Genomic DNA, 23,397 nt, shown 5'->3' with positions numbered 1-23,397 from the left:
ATGCTCAGTGAAACTTGAAGTGTCCATCATTTTGATTATCTTGTTAAAAATTTCAATTAAAAAAATGTATATGTTTAGGAATAGTTTCTTTAAAGTGTTGTTTGTTTTTATTTTTCATAATGCAAAAGATATTCCCATTTTATGAAATGAAATCTTTTTTTTTCACACATCCATACCTAAAGAGATCATAATTTAAGATAGGGTGGCATAATATTAAGTACTAACATATTAACGACCCCATTACAAAAAGTTTTTTTTTGCATATAAACACTTTTGTGTATCCATTAAACGTTATTGCTTCCCAAATAAGATATATTTGATATCTGCTACATAGATAAGTAACTGTTATATCATGCATGTTTTATGTAAAATAAATATTAAACTTCAAAAATTCAAACCCTATTGTTCTGACTATCTGATAGAATCTTATAATCTATCTATACTTAAACGAGCCAAATGTTGATAATATATTTATTTTTTTGACTTTGGTAGTACTATTAGCACCTTAAATTCTAGAAAGGTGTTATTAATGGAAAGAAGCACATAGCCACATACAGGTCAATAAATAAATAACCGAAAATAAAGTTAAATCATTACTATTTATTGGACGGTACCGTATATTATTTCATTACATCCTTTTCCACTATCGTATCACTATTTTTTTAAAAAAAAGATTGGTGAATAAATAATTAAATATTTGACAGAATATTGAATATTTTAAACAATTTTTATAAAATTCTTACTGCTAGAATCGAATCTCTATTCAAAATTTGTCGCATATGATCATTGTAACTTTCAGAATTTGCAAGAATTTTTTTTGCCTTCAACACAATACTCCTAGTAATAAGTATTAAAATTCGTTGTTCCAAAAGTTCTAACTTCCCAGCAAAACATTTAATTTCCTCAATTTTGTTTTCCCAATAGGATTCGCAATAAATAATAGTTCCACATATAATATTAGAAAAACCATTCCGCATTTCTCGTAAGTATTGTGAGAATTGTTCTTTAACGTTTTCAGCAACTACGGTAGAAACTGTAACTGCAGCTGCACTGCAATTAATCCTGGTTATGTTAATTATGCAACCAAAAATAACTCAAAACTAATTTTAAAAATTACCTTCCAAGAATAACAAGACTAAGCCCAACGACAGCCTTTGCAGCAGGAACCACTGCTGATGATGCTCCTTTTATGAAATTACCATTCATATACATAATCATATAAACTATATTGGATAAAGATTCTTGTTCCCTGATAAATTTCTCATCATATTCGAAAATTTCTTTAACAATCCCATATAAAGAAATACTAATTCTTTTAAGTTGGTTCTTTAATAATTTAACTTTGGCTTTATATAACTTAGAATTGCTTAATAATGGTCTTAATAATTTCAACAAATCGTCCTTATCGATACCATCATCTTCACAACATTCGGCAAATACAATTAAATCTTTAGCATAAGTAAGCATGTTAAGATTATGAGCTATAGATTCTTCAGCAAATTTTCGAAATTCCACTCTTAGATCAGAAATTTGATTAACTAAATTCAAAAGAAAGTTATTATCCTTAATACTAATCCTACAAGTCTCAGAAAAATGACTAATAGATTGAACCATTTTATTTTGTAATTCATTCAATTCATTCATATCATGCTCAGTAAAACTTGAAGTATACGTCATTTTGTTTTTACTTTGTCAGAAATTTTAATTTAAAAAATGGAATGGAAATATTTAGTAATTAATTTTTCTAAGGAAATTGTTTTTTTGAAAAAAAGAAAAAAAAATTTTAGTTTAACGAAAAAAGCTTTTAGGGTAGGGTAACGTAGTATTAATGTCCCCATTTTGAAGGTGACAGTTTTAAATAAGTTCACAACATCTCTTGATTTGAATATTCTAACTTGGGGAATTACTACTTTCAGGAAGGACGATCCTTATATTTTTGAAGAACGAGGATTGTTATTTACAACAATCAATTACATAAACTTGAATCTCATGATGGCCTAAGCGAATTATTAGATTTCACCAATAATCGATTTATATTTTTAACAGCAGAAAATTAAATGAAATCAAATAATTAAATGTTTAATAATTGAAACGTTCAGAAAAGGGATTGGATATACAGAACAAAAACTTTATAAATGTTTTTTTTCCGTTTAATATGGCACACACGTTAAAGATAAAATTTGAAATTTTTTTTCACGAATTCATTTCAGATTGATTGAAGATTGTTAATTATACATTTTAATTATATTAATAAAATCGGTTTTTCTTTAACTAAGCCGAAACTGGATCCAACCATTAACACGTGATTTTATTTATAGTAACCCCAAAACAAAAATGCTCCTCTTTTTTTAAAAAAGGGTGCTGACAATTTATATACATCTATAAATATTAATTCTTCTTTCGTTTCTTTCATTCAAATATAATTTTTCAAAATGATTACGATAGATTTGAAATTATTGCGAAATCCAAACTTTCCATCTCCTGTCGAACGAAAAGAAAATTTTTAACAGATGTAGAAAATTAAACATTAAACTTCATATAAAAGATAAAATTGAAGAATTTAGTCGTTTGTTTAATTCTATAACTGATAGAAGAGCTCTGGAATCTTTGAGACTTTCAACGTATGCTGAGGACATTGATAAATATATAAAATTACTTTCTGAGGAAAATACAAGTGTCGGAGTAATTCTTGAAACTTTATCTTCTTTGTTGGGTGCAGCATAGGAAAGACACGAAATTACAAAGTAATTGAAAGAAGATTATCGAGAATTTTTTGAAAATTTAGTAACATCGAAATAAATTTGACATCAGATACAACAAATACATTAAATAGTAGACAAATTGTCATCAGAACTGGGAATAATGCTGTCACTTCCAAAGATGATTCGACGGTTATAAATCCCATTATTTATTGCTTGCGGTGCTTTTGTATATACTTTATCTAAACTTCCTCTAAATTTGAATCTCGAATACCATACCTTTTCAGGACTCCTATTTAAGAAAGGGAAAGAATTTTTAAACTTGATTGGAAAAGAAGCGGTATCTTATCCAAAAATTAACATAGATAGAACAACTAATGTAACACCAACTGAAGGTACAGCGCCAACAGAAAATGTACGATCTAGAGAAAACTTTATTAAACGCGTTCTAAATGAGATCGAAGAATCCCATCAAAAAAGTTATTCAATACCAGAAATTAATTATGAAGACGAGGAATTTTATGAATCTGAAGATATATTAACAAATGTGGGTACTATACCAACGCCACGATTATCCAACGGGTACAACACCAACGCCAAATGTAGGAACAGCACTAACAAAAAATGTACCAACAAAAAATGCAGATTCTAATTCGTTAGTTAATCGTTTATTAACTGCCAGTATTTTCGGTACTTTAGTATTTTATTTAATTCATAAATTTATACGTCCAGCCCAACGATTATGGGAATATTTAATGAACAAGAATAATAAGCCTAAATCACGACAGATGTCAGATAAACAGCAACAAACTATTGAAAAATACGCCAAAATCCTGGAAATTAAAGAAAAACTACCAATGATCATTCAAAATGTTGAGATTTAGATCAATTTGGGATAATCAAATCATTAACATTCAGTTTCGCATTGAAACCTTAGAATCAAAATTAAATTTCCACAACAAAAACGAATAGATGCCATTCTAATTAAAGAAAATTGGAATACACAACATAATGAGTCTGAAGCGAATTATAATCGGATGTGACTGTTAATTCTCTTTTTTCATTGATGTAAGCATTTTTGGTTAAAAAAATTCTCTTAATTTGATTAATTTGATTTAGAGAATTCAAATTAGATAATACTATATTGTTTCATTAAATCTTAGTAAGATATATGTGTGATACGTATTGTTTGGATTTATGTTTCTGAACCTTTTTATGCAATTATTTTAATGAGGTTTTTAATATATAATATAAATGAAACTGATTTTATTATTATTATTATCACTTATCAGTATTTACTGTATAGTGTGCGCATATCTAGCACATGAGGTTGAAAACACTTATATATTAGACAGCTAAATTATATAAATTTTTTTAATTATTATATTAAAATAAAATTTTAAAATAAAATATATTTTATATAAATTTTTTTATTTTATAGATAATTTTTTAATAATTTTAATTATAAAATTATTTTTTTAAAGTACTAAACTAGTAGTTAATAACATTATTATAATATTATAGTAAATTTTTTTGACTGCATTTTACTTAGAGTTTTAAACAAATCAGCTCAAATTAAATAATCTGAAACCTGTTTTAAAAAATTTAGGCTAGGTTAAATAATCAACCTGATCTAATCTAACCTAAAATTGAATATCTCTATCTATTTAAAATGAAATAACTACTATTAGATTGTGTTCTGCAAAAGATTCAGTCAAATTGAATCAATTCAGATTCAACCAAAATGGTAAGTGGTGAAATAATATTTTAAAGTAAAACATATTTACAGTAATTTTATTTAATAAAATAAACATATATAATATAATAATTTTGTATTAAAAATAGTATATTGAGTTTAATAAAATTTAATAAAAAATACTATTGAAAGAAAATTAATAAAACATTAAAAAAAACTGAAATTTTGTCAAAAAAAATTTTTTATTTATGTATTTATGTAAAATTGTGAAATGTAATACAAAATTAATTGAAAGTAAAATTATCAGTAGTGAAAATAAAATAAAAATTAATTATAAATTCAATATATAATATTTTAAGGAGTTCTATAAATATGAAAATTAAGCAACTAAAAACTCCTAGTATTTTAAAATAATATCAAAAATATGCAATTTAATTATCTTATATAGTATAAAATTTTCTCAAAATTAAGTATTATAAAATTCTTACATTATAAAATTTTTCTACGTTGGCTAAGTATCTTAGTACTTTACATATATAAGCATTTTTTAGAGTCCTATTTATCTCACTCATTTTAATATCAAGATTATTAAAATCATAATATCATCAATATCAAATATTTCATTAAACATTTTATATATTTCTTGTATTATTCTTGATTTATTATTTTTAAATGTATTTTTGATTTTTGATTAGTTTTTTAGGACCCCGGATATCTCCAAAACAGGTCATAAGTCACACTTTCGGCAGATTGGCCCATTTTTCAGAGGCTCAAAAAATCGTTTTTTGTAAATATCTCGGCATCCAATAGTCCAATTTTGATGAACATTTTTTTAAATTGTAGAGCTAAATGAGGGCTACAAAATAAAAAAAAGTTCATTAAAATTGAATTACTGGATGCTGAGATATTTACAAAAAACGATTTTTTGAATTTCAGCAAAAAGGGGTGTTTTTGGCCAAAAGTCCATTATGACCTTTATATTAGATATCCGGGGTCCTAGTTTTTTCCTGTTTTTTTAGCTTTCAGATTACTTTATGTGCAAAAAAATATTGCCATTAAATTATATTTATTATTTTATCTTTTTATTTTTCATGATTTTTTCATTATCATTGTATTGAAACGCAATTCAAATTAAGGACCATCTAGGCTATTCTAAAAAGATCTAGTTGATATTTATTTTTGCAGAGTGTTTAATTGGCAACTATAAAATGGTATTAATCATGTAAGGTAAGGTTATCAATAGGTTATTAATAGGATACCTATTCATTTACAATTGGATATTAATAGGATTGATCTTATTATTATCCAGTTTTTTTTATTTACTTGTTAGATTAACCATTTATTTTTCTTATTTTGTAACTTATTAATTAATATCATTTTAATTAATTGTATCAATATATACATATAATTTATTAAAAAGTAATGAAATTATCTTCTGTTATTAGCTTATTAGTAAATTTGAATATTAGATCATATATAAAAAAAAAGGATTAATAAATTATTTTTGATTGTAAAAAAAAATTAATATATAGAATCAGTATATGCTTTCAAGTAGGATTCTACAACTTGATTTGATATTTGACATTTGATTTGAATTTGATTTGAATTTATCAAATTCAAATTAGCTTAATTTAATTTGATTTGAATTTGATTTGATTTGATTTAAAAATTCTTAATTTAATTGATCAATTTAATAAAATTCAAATTAGGTTTATATTTGATTTGATTTTAAGGAATTCTACTTTTAATTAATTTTAAATTGCTACTTAATTTATCAATTTATTATATCAGATTTAAATACACATAATTAATTAATTTCAATTTATTATAAATTAAATGCAAAATTAGTAAAATATTTGTTAAATTATTACAATATTATTAATAATAGTCTAAAATATTCTATATGGCTAATATATAAAACATATTAACTGTTAAAATAAAATGAAATTTTTAAAAGAATTTTATTTAATATTATGGATCTTTTTAACCAATTTTAATTTTTTTCTTGAATGGTATCTAATATTATCATCATCATTTTCTCTATATTTTTTAACTTTCTGATTATAATCAATAACATATATTAATCTTTTGTATTCAGATCTCATTCATCAAGATGCATTTAATGGAGTGGTTTTTTTTCTTAGAGTATAAGGAGAATTATCAAAAACTTATTTTTGTCTTCTTTTATTTACTATTTACTAATAAAATAATATGTTTAAATATACATGATAATGAATTAACCTATGGTAATTTGACAATACACTATATAATACTGAAATATATTATATCAGACTAGAATCTTGCTTACTTATAAGATAGATCACTTTCAGATTTAAAGTAAAAATCATATATAAAATTCTTTGCAGATTCTATTATAAAAGAAAATTTTATATTACATTAGGCCAGTTCATAATTGTTCGATCAGCATTTTTAATCAGATTACATTAAATTTTACAATCAATGTTCATAATTGAAATGCTTGATCGTATATATTGATTAATCTATGAATACAAAAGTTGTCGCATAGTCATTACTTTTATTTTTATAAAGTATAATTAAAATTTACAGCAGTTAAAATGTCTAAACACAAGAAAATAAGGGAATTATTATCTTTTTATGCCTTGTCAGACATTATCCCGAAGGCCGAAATCCTGAATGGACATTTTCCCGAAAACTTAGCCAGCATTACGATAACTCCGCCCAAGTTTTCGGGAAAACGTCCATTCGGGATTTCGGCCTTCGGGAATTCGTACTGTAACCCTTTTTATGTTATTACAGCTTGTCAAGATATGGAAAATGAAGATTTATTTGAGAAAGAAGGTGATTCAAGTGAAGAAGAAGATGATGATTTGGTAATGCTTGGACTAACCTCATTACTCGAAATAAGATATTTAGAGCAAAGATCTTATCATGTAGCAAAATCAAAAGATTGATATAACTATATTTTACCAAAATATGAAGACTGTAGATTTAAAAAAATCATTAGAATGAACTCTATAAATTTTCAAAAGATTGTTTCCCTATTAATTACTCATCCAATTTTTCAAAATAATAGTAATCATTCATAAGCTCCTGTTAAATTACAACTTGCAATTTTTTTGAAAAGAATTGATTCTAAAGAAAATATATTTGGATTATGTTCAAGATTTGGAATTGCAGAAGGAACTGTTTATTTAGGATCCCGCCTACTATTAAGATAGGTCACCCTATGGCCTAAAGTAAGGTTTACATATAAAACTCTTTGAAGATCTTACTATAAAAAGAAATTTTATATTACATTGTTATGATTTTTTTCCTTTTTAGTCAATTAACCAATAAAATTTAAGCAAATTCTAAGGTAAGGTTTCATATGAAAGTGAAATTTTTACTAGTAACATATCTTAGTAGTAGGCGGGGTCCTATTTATTTATACTGTAAAAGAGTAATGATTGCGATTTTTTCTTTAAAAAAACTTTAGTTAAATGATCAACAAGTGAAGTCAAGCAGAATATACATGAAGGATTTAAAAATATTGGTGAAATAGAAGATATTATAGGTGCAATAGATGGAAGTCACATTGTATTAGAAAATGCATCATTAAAGTAATCTGAAACATATTGGAACAGAAAAAAAAAATATTCTATACAATTGCAAGGAATTGTAAATTACAGAGGTATATTTATAGATTATGAAATTGGATGGTCTAGCTCAGTTCATGATGCTAAAGTTTATAAAATTCATATTTTTATTGAAATATTTCTAAAATTATTAAAGGAGAAGAATATTTACTTGGAGACTCGGCATATTCTATATCTACTTTTTTAATTAAACCTTTTGTAAATTCTCAAAATCCTTCACAAATTCAATTTAATATAATTCATTCTTTACATAGAGTAGTAGTTGAAAATGCATTTGGAAAATTAAAAAACAGATTTATTACTTTAAAAGAATTAAATGTTAGAGATATTTTTACTGTTGTAAAAATTACTGAATGTGCAATCATCTTACATAATTTTTTAGAACTAAATAATGATAATGTATGAAAATAATAATGAAGAAGATGGTAATGATGATAGTGATAATGATGAAGATATAAATCAAAATTGAAATAGTAATAAAAAGAGAAGGAGAAAGAAAAAAAGAGCAATTAATGAATCAAATTATTAATCATTAATAAAATTCATTTAATTCCTAAATAAATTTATCATAATATTAACGTTATATGAATGTTATCTGTAAATGTTATTATAAACATTATGCAAACAGTATATACAAATATTGAACACTACAAAATAAAAACCTTTATTATTGTAAAATTATTATATAAACTTATCACTATTTACAAAAAAGAAAATTATATTAAAGCTATTAGAAAAAAAAAATATACTAAGATTATCCTATAAGAGAATATTATTTCATTAGTTCGTATTGTTTAAATTCCATCTCTTTTAATATTAGTCCATGCTCCATTTCATTTTCTCTTTTTCAAATTCCCATTTCTGTTTTTCTACTTCTAATTTATCCATTTCAATAGTATGATTTTTCTCAATCCTTTCTTTTTTTAACTCAATCTTTTTTTCCCATATTCTTTCTCTGGTTTCACTCATTGTAGAAATAGCCATAGCAATAGTATCTACATTATTTTTTTTTGATCTTTTAGGTATTTTAGGTTCTATACCTGAAGATTCTTTACCATCAATATCAGTAGATCTATTTACTATAAAAGAAGGTGCTATATTTTTACAAGTATTAAAAATAGCATCCATTTTCTCATACCAATCCCAGTCTTTTCTCTCTACACCAGATTTTTCGTTATAAGCTTTAACCTCATCATAGTATTTGATCATCCTTGCTAACTTGCTTTTAATAGCATTAAGCTCTTTATTTTTTAGTACCTTTATGGATATTTCATTAAACAATTTAGTTTTATTACCTTTTGTATATTCATCAAAATTATCTGCAATGTATTGAAGTAAAATATCAACTTCATAGACTTGCCAATTGTTATTAGACTCGCCTTCATTACCAAATTTACGCTTATTATTAGATTTCTTTTTGTAGTTAACATCCTAAATTAATTTTAATTAAAATAAAATAAAAAATTAATAAAGTACTTTTACTCACTGTTGATTCTTTTTCATCATTAATCTTTTTTTTTTCTTGTTGATAATTAATTTCTACATCAGAAACTTTATTACCAACAATATTTTCAAAATAGTTAGGCCCAAAAAAGCTTTGGCCAAAACTACTTCCATTTTGTATATAAAAACTAGGAGATACATGACTTTGTCTTTTTAGTAAGGGATTTTGATATAAATCCACATTACTTTGTTTAAAAATCCCAGTAAAAGGTGAAGGGTATAAATTTCTAGGCTTAATAGGCCTTACTAACTTGTTATTTTTATATGAAATATTTACTTGAGGGTTGTTTAAAGGATCTTTTAGAAATTCCATTGGTAAAGAGGAAATAAGAAAGAAAAAACGTATCTAGTATACATTTTTACGTATACTTTACCTTTATTTTATCAACTCGATCATAGCAATTTACATTTTTGGCAGGTCAAAAAATTGGCTAGTTGATCATTCTTAAGGTGAATTTTATTTGTTACAATTTTAGTATAACCTGATCAAAAATGCCAATCAAACAATTATAAACTGGCCTATTATTATAATTTTTTTCATTTTATTATTACTGTTTTCTAATTACTGTGATCTAGCATTATTTAATAAAAAAAAAAAATTTTGAGAAAACATGTGAAAATAAAAATTTTATTGCATTTTCAAATAAAGAAGGTATGATTATAAGCTAAAAATTATAATTTTAAGAAAAAATTTTCAATTTTTAAATAAGTTTACTTATAAGTAACTTTTTAAATTTTGTGTAATAAATCGTTTTTAAAAAAAGTTATTTATAAGCAAACTTATTTAAAGATTGAAAATTTTTTCTTAAAATTATAATTTTTAACTTATAATCATACCTCCTTTATTTGAAAATGCAATAAAATTTTTATTTTCACATGTTTTCTCAAAAAATTTTTTTTTTTATTAAAAAATGCTAGATCACAGTAATTAGAAAACAGCAATAATTAATTAACCAATAGAATTTAAGAAAAAAGTAAGATAAAATTTATTAGTAAAGAACTAATTTTTATAATGAGTGAGCAGGATTCTACTAGACCTGATCTAAAATAGCACATGCTAAATTGTCGTAATGCTAATTTGTGAATTTAGTAATTAACGTAATATTAAATTGCATTAATTTGGTAAATTAATATAATGCTGATTGGTCATAAATTATAATTGTCAAAAGTTAAATTATTTTAGTGATACAGCTAATAAATAACTTCCATATAAAGGTAAACAATTTTTTTTTTTGTAAAATTTAGAGGTCAAAAGTGTTTCTTTTTTATGAATTTTTTAAATCTGTTTGATTTTTAGTGAAATCATTGCCAATATAATTAATATATAATTTTTATATAAAAGTAGGTTTGAATTTGTATAATTTAAAGAGATTTAATTGCCAATTTATCTAAAATTAGCACTTTTTTCAAGGTTAATTAACAGTTAAATTTAAGCAAAAATCATATAATTGTGAGAAAACTATATAATACTAAAGATGGAAACAACTCATTATATATAATAAAATCATATAATATAGGTAAAAAAATCTAATGAAAAATAATATGCTAAAATAATTATACCTATATTATTGAAAAAACAACTTTACATTTCACGCATATCAGATTTCACTTTTACATACGAATTTTGATGACTTTTTATTGTATTATTATATTTAAATATCAACAAATGGCTTATAGTAATAATCAACCAACTCCAAATTACTAAAAAAAAAATATTTATTAATTATTTAATTATCAATTTGTTTAAGATTGGCCCAATTTTTACTTTTTTAGCATTATATGTTCAGGATGAAATTTAACGAAAATTGCATAGTTAGCACTTAGCAATAAATTCACAAATACTAAAACTGTGATAATTCAATATTTTTAATAAAAAATCATATGCTATATGTAAAAAAAACCCAAGAAAAAATAATATATTAAAATAATTATAACTTTATTATAAAAAAAATGACTTTACATTATATATGCATCAGATTTCATTCACTATATGTATTTATATATACGATAGTGCTGTTTTTAAATGGATCAGCAATTAAGTGTATTTTTTTCCTCAAAAAAACTGCGTGACTTTACCAAAAACCTTTTTTCTGGTAGGATTTTTAATTTATAAACAAAACTCTTTTTACTAGAAAACTAGTTTTATTATTTCAATGAAATTTATCCTTCTATTATTATTGCAATTTAATTGGTAAATATTAAATTGCTAACATAATAAAATATGATGTGTAATTTACTTACAGGCACTGTATGTTACTTCTTTATTATAATTATTTGAAGTTTTTTTATTATTATTTTTATTTGAAAATATTTCTAATATTTTTTCTTTTTATTATTTTCAGATATTACTTTCTTAGACAATTAGACTAATAATTAGATAATATAAGATGATTTAAGAGGATGTTTCTTTAATTTTCTTTAGAATCATTGTTAAATGTTAATAATAAAATGAATTACCTTTTCTTAAAGTGTACTTTAATCAGTTTAGTTATATTTTTTATGGTATGTTTCAAAAGAAAATTCCTTGTTTTTTTTATTTTTGAAAATATTATTTATATATATTATTTTTTTTAAAAAAAAAAATTTTAAAAAAGAACATGTTCAAGTATTTTATTAATAATATATCAGTTTAGTTTTAGTTTCTATTCAATAAAATTTAAATGAATTATCAAACCAAAAATTTAAGACTGTATTAGTAAGAATAATAAAACTGAATTAATAACTTTAAAAACTTTATCATCATTAAAGTCAAATGAGATTGATTATTGAAAAATAGTATAGCTGATATCATTAAATCCAGTATATATTAAAGAGAGCATCTTGAAATCTCTTTCTCTTTTTTTATTTATAAAAAGACTAGATAATTGGATATCATCTTACTGAAATATTTCTTATAAATAATGCTATTCAAACATCATTATTTTAAATTTGCTTGAATAATTCATTTATTTCTAATTTAAATCTAATAATATTGTATTTCTTCTGCTATATAATTTTGATGAAAATAATCTTACTCTAAGTTTTTAGATGACGAAGTAAGTCAGTATTATTTCAAGTCAAAGAATATTATATATTATGATATTATTATTACTAATTAATACTAATCCTATTAGTTGATATCTAGTAATTATCTGGTATCACGTGATTTTTTCCAGTTTTTTATAATTATCGATCACTATAATAAATCATGTATTAAGCAATAAAATCTTTATATTATATATTAGGCGTTATTTATATACTACAATATACATCAATTGTTATAAATTGAACAATTATTATAGTAATATTTATTTATAATAATTTTTTTTCTTTTTTTCTTTTTATTATTATTAATATCTATATTTTTGTTAGTAGAAGTTTCCTGTAATGGCCGCTTATTCTTATTTTCCAATAATTCTGAAGTCTTGCTAAATCCAAATAATACAATTTCTCCATATTGCATATTGTCATTACATTGTATTTCATTGTCATGCTGCACTTCATTATCATACTGTATTTCAGTTTTTGAGTTGATATTTGATATTTCTTTAGTTAACCTTCGCATAACTGAACCTAGAATCTTCCTTTTCTTTTTTTTTTGTTATTTTAGGTAATTACACACTCCTGCAGATGAATTATGACCTGAAATTGCCATTGCTTCAACTTCTTCATTTCTGGCATCAAATATTGATTGTATTGCCATATCTCTTTCTGAATGGTTAGAAATATTTCTTTTGAAAATGTTAATACTACACACAATACAGATTTCACGAAACATTTCTTAATCCGTTTTTCACTAAGTGCCTGATCATAATACCATTTACCTTTAGAAATTGCTAATAAATAATATTAAAATCATAGATTTAATGTAATACAATAAAATAAATTAATTTACCTGCTATATTTGTTAAAATTCCTAAGTAAAATTCTTTCCGGTTAGAGCTCCGCACGGGTCGGGTTGGGTTGGGTTGCTGGTTCTGGTTAACCTCGAACCGAAATTTTTTCAGGTCAGGTCGTGCCGTAAACCGTTCGACCCGACCCGACCCATTTGACCTGAAAGTATTCGGGTCACTTCGGGTAACTTGGGTTACCCGAAGTTTTATTATTAAATATTGTAAAAAAACGTTTTGTAACATTTTTTACTTTTGTTTTTATATATAAAACGCCGAAACTATTTGTTGCGGCGGTTTTCCTTTTGATTTTACATGTAAAAACGCCGAAACTGATAGTTTCGGCAGTTTTCCTTTTGATTTTACATGTAAAAACGCTGAAACTGATAGTTTCAGCATTTTTTTTTTCGATTTTACATGTAAAAACGCCGGAATAATTAGTTCCGGCGTTTTTCTTTTTGATTTTACATGTAAAAACGCCGAAACTGTTAGTTTCGGCGTTTTTTTTTCGATTTTACATGTAAAAACGCCGGAATCATTAATTCTGGCATTTTTCTTTTGATTTTACATGTAAAAATGCCGAAACTGATAGTTTCGGCGTTTTTTTTCGATTTTACATGTAAAAACGCCGGAATAATTAGTTCTGGCGTTCTTCTTTTTGATTTTACATGTAAAAACGCTGAAACTGATACTAGTTTCGGCGTTTTTTTCGATTGTACATGTAAAAACGCCAGAATCATTATAAGTTTCGGTGTTATTTAATTTATTTGACCCAAATGTATGTCGGGTCAACGGGTCAGGTCGGGTACCAACACCGCGGCCGTGTCGACTACGCTGGGCCAATGATGACGATGCCTGAATATTTCGGGTCAACCCGTCAGATCACCCGATCTGTCGGGTTAGGTTGCGGAGCTCTATCTTTGGTTATACAATCTGAGGGTTTCATTGAAATATATTTGCAAATATCTACATTGAATTCAGCTTTGCCTTTAATATCTGATGGAAATAAAATTTCAAATGTATATTGGTTACCTTCCAACCCTCCTTGATCATTTTTTTGATGAAATTTCTTAAAAATAAATCTATTATCTGTATCTTCAAATTGATTAATTAGTAAATTATAATGTTCACCACCTCATGGACATCCTAATAAACATATCCATAAAAATACTCTTCTAAGTAATCCTTCAGGATTATTACAAAACATAGCATCACGATCTAAAATAATTTTTAATTTGTCATTTGTCAAACCTTCATGTGGCTTTGCTGCGCCTATTCCTAACTTTTTCATCTCTTTTAATGTGTTATCAAAAGTAGCATGTAACTTTGGAAAATAATTTTTATCTGAAAGGTTATAATTCTATTGTGGAATGGTGTTTTTAAGATGGCGACTTATTGAAACAACTGCATTTTTAAGTGAAGTTCTTGAATATCACTCTCCAGATTTTGTTCTTATACCATAAATAAACTCGCACATTTCTTTTTCAATTTGTTGATTAGAGGAAAGTGATTCTAATGTATATGTATAGCCTACATCTTTATGATTTCGTCAAGAATTTAAAATATTAATCCATTTTTTTTTACATTTAACTGTATTTTGTGATATAAGACTTTCTTAAACCTTTAAAAGTTCCTTAACTGTAGATAGAGGTATAATCCGAGTTCTAAAAGACCATCCGGATTGAATTCAGATGCTCATTAACACATTCAGATTCAATCCAGATCGTCAAACTAATCTTAATTCTGGCCAAAATTGTAATTTTGGGCGGAATTGAAGTTTCAATTACGAGAGTTAGCTCTGCCTAAACTTTTAGTACTGGCCTAAGCTAACTATAATGCTGGTCAGAATTAAAAATCGGATCAATCTGTCAAAAATAATCAGATACGAATATTCGATTTCAATTCAGATAAACAGATCAATCTGAATTGATCAAATTACAGATCGTAGCACTAGCTGTAGATTTAAAATAAGACTAAAAATTTATTAGTTTTTAAAATATAATGATTTTAATAATAATCTGTATTTATAAAATACTTATTTCTTTTATATTCTCCATTATTTTACATTGAAATAATGTGTATAAAGAAATTATTGAAAGAGGTTAAAAAGGTTTATGTAAAAAAATATTAAAGGAGATTACATGTAAAGAAATTATAAAAGAGGTTTGTGTAAAAAAAAATTAAAAGAGGCTACGCATAAAAGAGATTATGTGAAGAGAAAAAAAGCTTAAAAAAGCTTAAATAAATGATTTGTAATCACATAATTACAGGATACTGGATAAATCACTTATTCAGCACTTCAAATTGAATAACTAACGCCACATAAAGATAGCTTATTATATTGGAAATCAAATTTGTTCAGTTGATCTCGAACTCCTGTAGAGCTCAGATCAACCAATCAAATTTGATTTACCAGGACCCCGGATATCTCCAAAACAGGTCATAAGTCACACTTTCGGCAGATTGGCCCATTTTCCGGAATTTCAAAAATCGTTTTTTGTAAATATCTCGGCATCCAGTAGTCCAATTTTGATGAACTTTTTTTTAAATTGTAGAGCTAAATGAGGGCTACAAAATAAAAAAAAGTTCATTAAAATTGAATTACTGGATGCTGAGATATTTACAAAAAACGATTTTTTGAGTTTCAGCAAAAAGGGGTGTTTTTGGCCAAAAGTCCATTATGACCTTTATATTAGATATCCGGGGTCCTGATTTACCCAATATAATAGTTATTCAGCACAAAGTGCCGAATAACTATTAATTATATACATAGCAATAACCTTAATGTTTTAGTTTTTTTGTTCTAATTAGAAGCTTAAGTACTGATTTATTAACCCTTAAATTATTCAGATAGTTTTACAAATATAGCTTTTTCTATACTGGTAAGGTTTTATTAATAAAAAAGTCAGCTGTTTCAAACTTTCAGTTTTTCTTTAAACTTCTTTTTTTTTACATTTTCATTTTAAGGTGGTATAGATAAATTCATTGTGAAAGATTATATAGTATATAATTAGTATGATGTGTTATCAGAAATTACTTTATACAGTAAATCTGATTTATTATTTAATAGATTTACATTAACATAATTCAAAGTAGGGATGCTAATCGTTACGTTACATTATATTATATTATGTAACTTACACTGTAAATTACATAAACTGAATGTAACATTACATTGATATGTATTGATATGTTTATCAGAATTAAGATAATTTGGCTAGTATTACCTTAATTTTGGCCAAATTTATAATTTATAACAAATATTAATAAATAAAAAGTAGCTTATTATCATATTTTACTAACCTACTGCAACTTTTTTTATGATCTTATCATACAAGTTTTAACTTATTCCTGCAATCTTGTTGCATTTTTATTCATTCAGAATTACAGTATTTATATTTATATTATTTTTTTTATTGGGATTTATTGTTTCTTCAGATTTTGATTAAAAAAAAATTTTTATGTTACAATAACATAATATAACGTAACTTATAGAAAATTACCGTAATGTAACAATAAATTTTATAAATTACGGTAATTTTACATCACTAGCTTTACTTTGAAATTCAAAGTAAAGCTTATATCCTATTAATTTAGTTTATTAATCCTAATTGTTCTGAAAAGTTCTGGTAATATTCAGATAGGAGGCCTTAAGGCTAGGGTAATAGCAAAAGCTTTAAAACTTTAGTTTTAAAGAACTTCAGTAGTAAAGTAAAGATATTTTATTCTTCTTCTATATTTTTATAACTCTAGTTAGTCCAGATATAGATGGCTATTATTCTTATAAAAGGTTTTTAGTAAATGTATAACATCTTTTTGTAAAAAGTTGGATAATAAAGTTGTATTTTGGCTTGTTTCTTTAACTTTTTTAGTAAAATATTCAACAGCTACTTCTGCTAGCTAATAATATAGTTGGATAGCTAAGTGTAAGAACTCTTTAATAAAACTGTTATTTTCATTCTTACATTTACTTTTCCTATACACTTTCTTTGAAAATAACTTCAGTTTTTCATAAGAAATTTTGGAAATGTAATCTATAAAGAAACGTTTTACCTTTTATTCTACTTACAAGAAATCTAAAGAGATTTTTCTAATATTATATATGAAATTATTCCTTATTGGAATTACTAAATTGAGAAAATTAAATGTTTTATTGGAAAGTTAAACTTACTAAACAATGATTTATAATACTTATTACTAGAAGTATTTTTACTAAAGCAAAAGGAATTCTTGCAAGTTCTAAAAATTACAATAACAATATGTAATAAGCTCTGAATAGAGATTCAATTTAAATTTTAACAGTAAAAATGTTATAAAAATTGGCAATATTTCTGTTTTAATTATTTATTTATCAATTTTTTTTTAAAAAAATGATGCTAAAGTACTTGTTCTATTATAATAAACTGTATGCATTATAAAATAATAATAAAATATAACTTTACTAAAACATACTACTGGTACTTAAATAACACTATAGTATATGATTTCACAATTATAACCTAAACTAAAACAAGTTCTTTACAAAAATTTCAAGATCATAGCGATGGCTTAATGCACAGTAACTGCGTTATAAATACATAGTGACCACATTATGTAACTGTAAAAAAATATTATATATATGCAGTTACTGCGTATTAAGCCATTGCTACAATCTTGAAGTTTCTGTAAAGTTGTACTAATTCTTAGCGCCCTTGAAAATGAATAAAAAAAGAATTTGATTTTTTTTGTACTAGAAATTTTGTGAAATAAAAAAAATCAAAAAACATAAAAATATATTAAGTAGAATCAGATCAGCAAGACTATTTAATAATAAAAAGTTAATGTAATAAAAAAATAAATACATAAATTATATAATTATGGTAATAAACACCATGATGTGAAATATAATTTTTGATAAAATATTTAGAATATAACTATTTTTAATTAAGCAATTTATAAATAAGGGGATGTGAAGGCATGCGAAGTATAAAAATATGATCACTTTTACCATTAAGTGTAAAATATCCCGTATGTACATAAGGGTAGAGATAGGAATCGATTCTAATTTTAAGAATTGATTATAGAATTGACTAATTGCGATTAATCAAATCTCAAGATTCAATTTAAAAATTTGATTTTCAGTTTTGATTAATTGATTCTAATCGATATTATTATGTATATAAAAATCATGACATTTGGGATGTCACAATTTGGATGATCATGGTTTTTATGTAAAATTGATTTGTTTTTATTCTTTTAATATTTACATCATGATTGTCACTCTTGACAATGGTCAATTTGGCCTTGAAGTAGCTAATAATCATGAATTTTCATTCAATAGGCCAAATCGACCACTTTCTAAGTCAAATTGACCACTTTTAACTATTAGAAATAGTTTCGCTTAAGCAAAAGCCTTTGTGCAGTAACGTTACACAAAATTTGGCCACATAGCTACTTATAAACCCCTATTAACTGGTATAAGTTTTGTACCACCTTGTAACCAAAAAATTCTAAGTTACACGAAGTTAATTCCGGCCAATCTTTAATGCCGGCCGGAATTAAAATTTTATTTAATCGTTAAAACACAAATTTTTTATATTATTTTAGGCCAAACATCAATGGAAACAATTGACTAAGATTATAAAAGGTCATAAGAATGAAAAAATTGTTTAGGCGTCAGATTCGATTTTTTCATGCGATTTTCGATTAATCGATTCAGAAACGATTTTCGATTAATTCGACTATCGCAGAATCGATTCCAATCCCTACATAGGGGAAGATCTTGAATCTTTTGAATAAACTTGTCTTACCATCGAATAGTAACGTTACGTGACAGTTTATAACAAATTCGTTATTCAATCATGCAAGTTTTGTATTTTAAATAATAAAACATTCTGTATCATTTCAAACTTATTGTTCTGACTATCTAGAATCCTATAATTTGTACTTAAACGAGTCAATTTTTCACATTAACGTCAAACATTACACAACAATAATGAGCATGATATGATTATCTATTCTCATTTCAGAATGAGGTCGTTAATATTATGTTACCTACCCTAAAAATAAATAAAAAAAGAAATTTCTTCATTTCATAAAATGAGATTATTATTTGAAAAATAAAACAACCCACCTAAAGAAACTATCCCTAAAATATATACACATTTTTTTTTAATTAAAAATTTTAAAAACGACGGACACTTTAATTTCCACTAAGCCTGATATGAATGAAATTACAAAAGGAAGTAATTCGATCAATCAAATGTTTTTCTCAAATTAGTAAGATTAGAGTCGAGGATAATTTTATTCAGGAGAAAATTAAACAAATTTCTAAACAAAAAGTGGAATTTCTGAAGAATCTATATTTCAAAGTCTAGTAAGGAGGACCTGAAGGAATCATTAAGTTCATTATTAAGCGATTCTAAGTCATATAAATCAGAAGCTACATTGTTAAAGAAACAAATTGAAAATATTAAAAATTCTTTAAGTGGAATTGCTAAAAAAATTTCTGAATATAATGAGAAAATTACCGAGAAACGAAAAGTCTTATCCAATCACATTGATACGGTAGATAAAATAACAGATGATGCAAAATCATATGCGACAAGAGGTAAAATAGTAGCTGAAATTGGGGTTATTACTGCAGCTATAGCAGCTCCGTTCACAGGAGGAACATTCTTAGTAGCGATTCCTGTCGCAGAAGTTGTCGTTGGGCTTAGTTGTCTTGCCTTTGTTGCCTTTGTTAAAGGAAGTTTTGTATTTTAAGTTACGTAGTTAATTAATTTGAATATGACAAAAAAATTAATTTCACAGTGCGGCTACAGCTGAACGTTCTACCACAGTTGTTGAAACTTCATCTAATATTAGTATCATTCTAAATTACCAATTAGAAAGCGTTAGAGAAATACCTACGAGTGATGTATAATGGTCTTAATAATATTGTTGACATTATCTCTCATTATGAACTCTATTGGGAAGTAAAAATTGGTAACATTGAAAAGATTATCGAAAAGTTAGAAAAAGGAGAACAACGAATGAATAAATTTATCGCTAGGAGTATTTTAGCTAAGGCAAAGAAAACCCTCGCGAGTTCTGAAAGTTACAATCTCAGTATACGACAGGTTCTGAATAGAGATTTGATATTAACAGTAAGAATTTTTTAAAATATTCCATATTCTGTAATGTATTCAATTATTTATCCATCGATTTTTTTTTTTAAAAAAAAATAGTGACGCGATGCTGGAGAAAGTGTGCCTATTTAGTTTATTGATTTATATGCGTTATATATTAATAAAATTAATTATTAAGAATATAAATATGGAAAAAATAGCTATATTTTAGAAATTTCAATAAGTTTTTTTTTCATCCCATCTATTACGAATATCTTGGCCATCCTTTTTGATTTCTTTCATTCCATTAAATAACACCTGTCTAATTTTTCACAGAATTGTTTAAAAACTTCCACACGGATACAAAGGCTGTTTTTAGTGTTGTTTCACACCTTTCGTATAGTTCAGTCTTATTTTAAATTTTTAATAAAAAAAAAAAGGTTTGAGAGTATTTTGTGATTATTTGCACCGGGTAACAAAATATTTTATTGGTTATATGTCACGTGACCGAGCTTTTTTAATGGGAGATTTCACTTTCACCATTGATTCCTCGTATACACTGCACAAGACCAAGCGATTTATAGTGTGCCATAATTTTTATTGAAAGTGTGAATGTAAAATAAATTATTGAGAGGATGTCAATATAAAATTATCTAGGATTTATCTAGGATTTTTTAAAAGACGTCATAGTACGCTCAAAGTCAAAAAATCAATCAAAATTATTCACACGAATTACAAATGATATTAAATAAGCTGATATAAAATTTGCAACGAATTCGTCATGCTCTTACCTAATAGATATCAAATATCCTCTTTGGAAACAATTGCGTGTAACGGGTACTTAAAATTACCTGATTCACAATGGTAAAGAAAGTTAATTGTTTTGTAAAATTTTTCAGTTAAACCAAGATCTCCTCCTAAGTACGTACTGTACATTTCGTGTAGTTAAATAAATAAGAACTGAAATTTTATTTCCTCATTTAAAAAAATAAAAACAAACCACCTAAAGAAACTATCCCTAAATATAATAATATATATTTTTGAATGAAAATTTTAACAAAATAATCAAAATGACGGACACTTCAAGTTCTACTGAGCCTGGTATGGAAGAATTACAGAGGGAAACAATTCGATCTATCGAAAAATTTTCTCAAATTAGTAAGATTAGAGTCAAGGATAATAATTTTATTCAAAAGAAAATTAAACAAATTTCTAAACAAAGAGTGGAATTTCGAAAATTTGCTGAAGATTCTATCTATACTTCAAAGTCTAAGAATGTGCAGTTATGCTGAAGAATTAATTGTATATTTTAAAAATGATAACTTTAATAAGGACGATCTGTTGGAACCATTAAAAACGTTATTAATCAATATTAAGACATATAAATCAGAAGCTACATCATTAAAAAAACAAGTTGAAAGAGTTGGAAATTCTTTAGGTGAAATTGCTAAAGAAATTTCAGAATATAATGAGAAAATTAACGATATAAAAAACAATAATCCCAACAGAATTAAAAATGCAAATGAACTTGCGATATAAGGTGAAATATTAGCCGGAATTGGGGCTATTGCCGTAGCTACGGCAGATCATTTCGCAGGGGAACATCCGCAATTGCAAAGGTTGCTCCTCAGATCTGTAGGTTTGGACGTATGGTATTTCTTGGAGGGTAATTTTTTTTTTAATTGAAGTTTTTTGAGTTATTTGAGCCTAATACTTAATTACTGTAATTTGAATATACCACATACCAAATAATTATTAATTTCACAGTACGATTACAACTTCAGTTTCTAACATAACTGTTGGAGGTTCAATTATTTACAGCAGCTTTCTAAATTACGAATTAAAAAGCGTTAGAAAAGATTTTTCGCAAGATCTAAAAGAGATGCAAATTGGTCTTCGTGAAATTAGTTCATTGGGAACGTCAAACTGTCGAAATTGAAGATATTATTAAAAAGTTAGAATATGGCGAACAACTAATGACAAAACTTAACGCTGAGGTTATTTTGTCTAAGGCAAAAAAATTACGCGAAAGTTCTAATAAATACAGTGTTACTGTACGACAAGCTCTGACTAGAGATGTGATACAAGGAGTAAGAATTTTATAATAAAATTCGCTATTCTGTAATGTATCTAATTATTTACTCATCAATCTTTTTTTAAAAAAATAGTGACGTGAGATGTTGGGAAAAGGGATATAACGAAATAACATACGGTATCGTCCAGTAAATAGTAACAATTTAAATTTATTTTTGTTATCTAATATTCGTTTTATTTAAGTGAACCTAGTTAATTTATTTGATTTGTATGCGTTATATTTATTAAGAATATAAATATAGAAAAAATATGTCAAAAAACTATATGTTTAACTAAGCAATTTAATAAAAATTTTTTTTTCTTCCCATCTATTACGGACTGAGTATTACCAACAAATTTTCTATCCACCCGGTTTTTGGCCTGTGACAAATAATAAGACAAAACATTCATAGTCCCAATATGACACGTGTCATTAAGACTTCACTTTAATTCCTGCACAAGATTCTGGGATTTCTTGTACAGTGCGGTTACGGTATAGTGCAAGTATGGTTAATATGGTGCCCTATATAATATAATATTTATTTACCCTTATGTCCAAGAGGATATAGTTCACTCATAATTATTTTGTTAAACAAGAAAATTCAAAAAGAAAGATTTTATTAAAGTAAGTTTAAAAGATTGTAAAGTATAATATAGCTGATATTCGATCAAATCATATCATCATACAATGGAGATCATATCATACTCATTATTATGTTATCCTCATAAGTTCAGCGGCATGCAGATTTTACATAATTGTTATTTAGCGTCGGTTATCTCGTATTATATAATTATCGTATCGAAAATGGAACAATTAGATATTGAGTCAATCAATATATAATTGTACGCCCA

At 25.4% G+C, this 23,397-nt stretch overlaps 5 protein-coding genes across 5 annotated transcripts; 3 read left to right on the top strand and 2 right to left on the bottom strand.

Moving 5' to 3' along the window:
• Nucleotides 1-446: 446 nt before the first annotated feature.
• On the bottom strand, nt 447-2,234 carry OCT59_017321 (uncharacterized protein). Its single transcript, XM_066137413.1, has 3 exons — nt 1,118-2,234; nt 744-1,050; nt 447-654 (listed from the first exon to the last, which is right to left on the bottom strand). The coding sequence occupies exons 1-3, from the start codon at nt 1,675-1,677 to the stop codon at nt 652-654; spliced, it is 870 nt and encodes a 289-aa protein (XP_066004001.1). The 5' UTR covers nt 1,678-2,234; the 3' UTR covers nt 447-651.
• Nucleotides 2,235-3,244: 1,010 nt separating this feature from the next.
• OCT59_017320 (uncharacterized protein) lies at nt 3,245-3,583 on the top strand (the record flags this gene model as incomplete). The annotated part of the gene is made up of 1 exon (XM_066137412.1): nt 3,245-3,583. The coding sequence occupies one exon, from the start codon at nt 3,245-3,247 to the stop codon at nt 3,581-3,583; it is 339 nt and encodes a 112-aa protein (XP_066004000.1).
• A 3,388-nt stretch (nt 3,584-6,971) lies between these two features.
• OCT59_017319 (uncharacterized protein) lies at nt 6,972-7,328 on the top strand (the record flags this gene model as incomplete). The annotated part of the gene is made up of 1 exon (XM_066137411.1): nt 6,972-7,328. The coding sequence occupies one exon, from the start codon at nt 6,972-6,974 to the stop codon at nt 7,326-7,328; it is 357 nt and encodes a 118-aa protein (XP_066003999.1).
• Nucleotides 7,329-8,828: 1,500 nt separating this feature from the next.
• On the bottom strand, nt 8,829-9,828 carry OCT59_017318 (uncharacterized protein; the record flags this gene model as incomplete). The annotated part of the gene is made up of 2 exons (XM_066137410.1): nt 8,829-9,443; nt 9,499-9,828. The coding sequence occupies 2 exons, from the start codon at nt 9,826-9,828 to the stop codon at nt 8,829-8,831; spliced, it is 945 nt and encodes a 314-aa protein (XP_066003998.1).
• An 11,714-nt stretch (nt 9,829-21,542) lies between these two features.
• OCT59_017317 (uncharacterized protein) lies at nt 21,543-22,643 on the top strand (the record flags this gene model as incomplete). The annotated part of the gene is made up of 5 exons (XM_066137409.1): nt 21,543-21,630; nt 21,695-21,910; nt 22,013-22,138; nt 22,381-22,562; nt 22,641-22,643. The coding sequence occupies 5 exons, from the start codon at nt 21,543-21,545 to the stop codon at nt 22,641-22,643; spliced, it is 615 nt and encodes a 204-aa protein (XP_066003997.1).
• Nucleotides 22,644-23,397: the final 754 nt, after the last annotated feature.

This window comes from Rhizophagus irregularis, chromosome 26 (genome assembly GCF_026210795.1).
Source record: "Rhizophagus irregularis chromosome 26, complete sequence".
In the NCBI taxonomy this organism is placed as follows: Eukaryota; Fungi; Glomeromycota; class Glomeromycetes; order Glomerales; family Glomeraceae; genus Rhizophagus; species Rhizophagus irregularis.
This window is presented reverse-complemented; position numbering and strand designations above follow the sequence as displayed.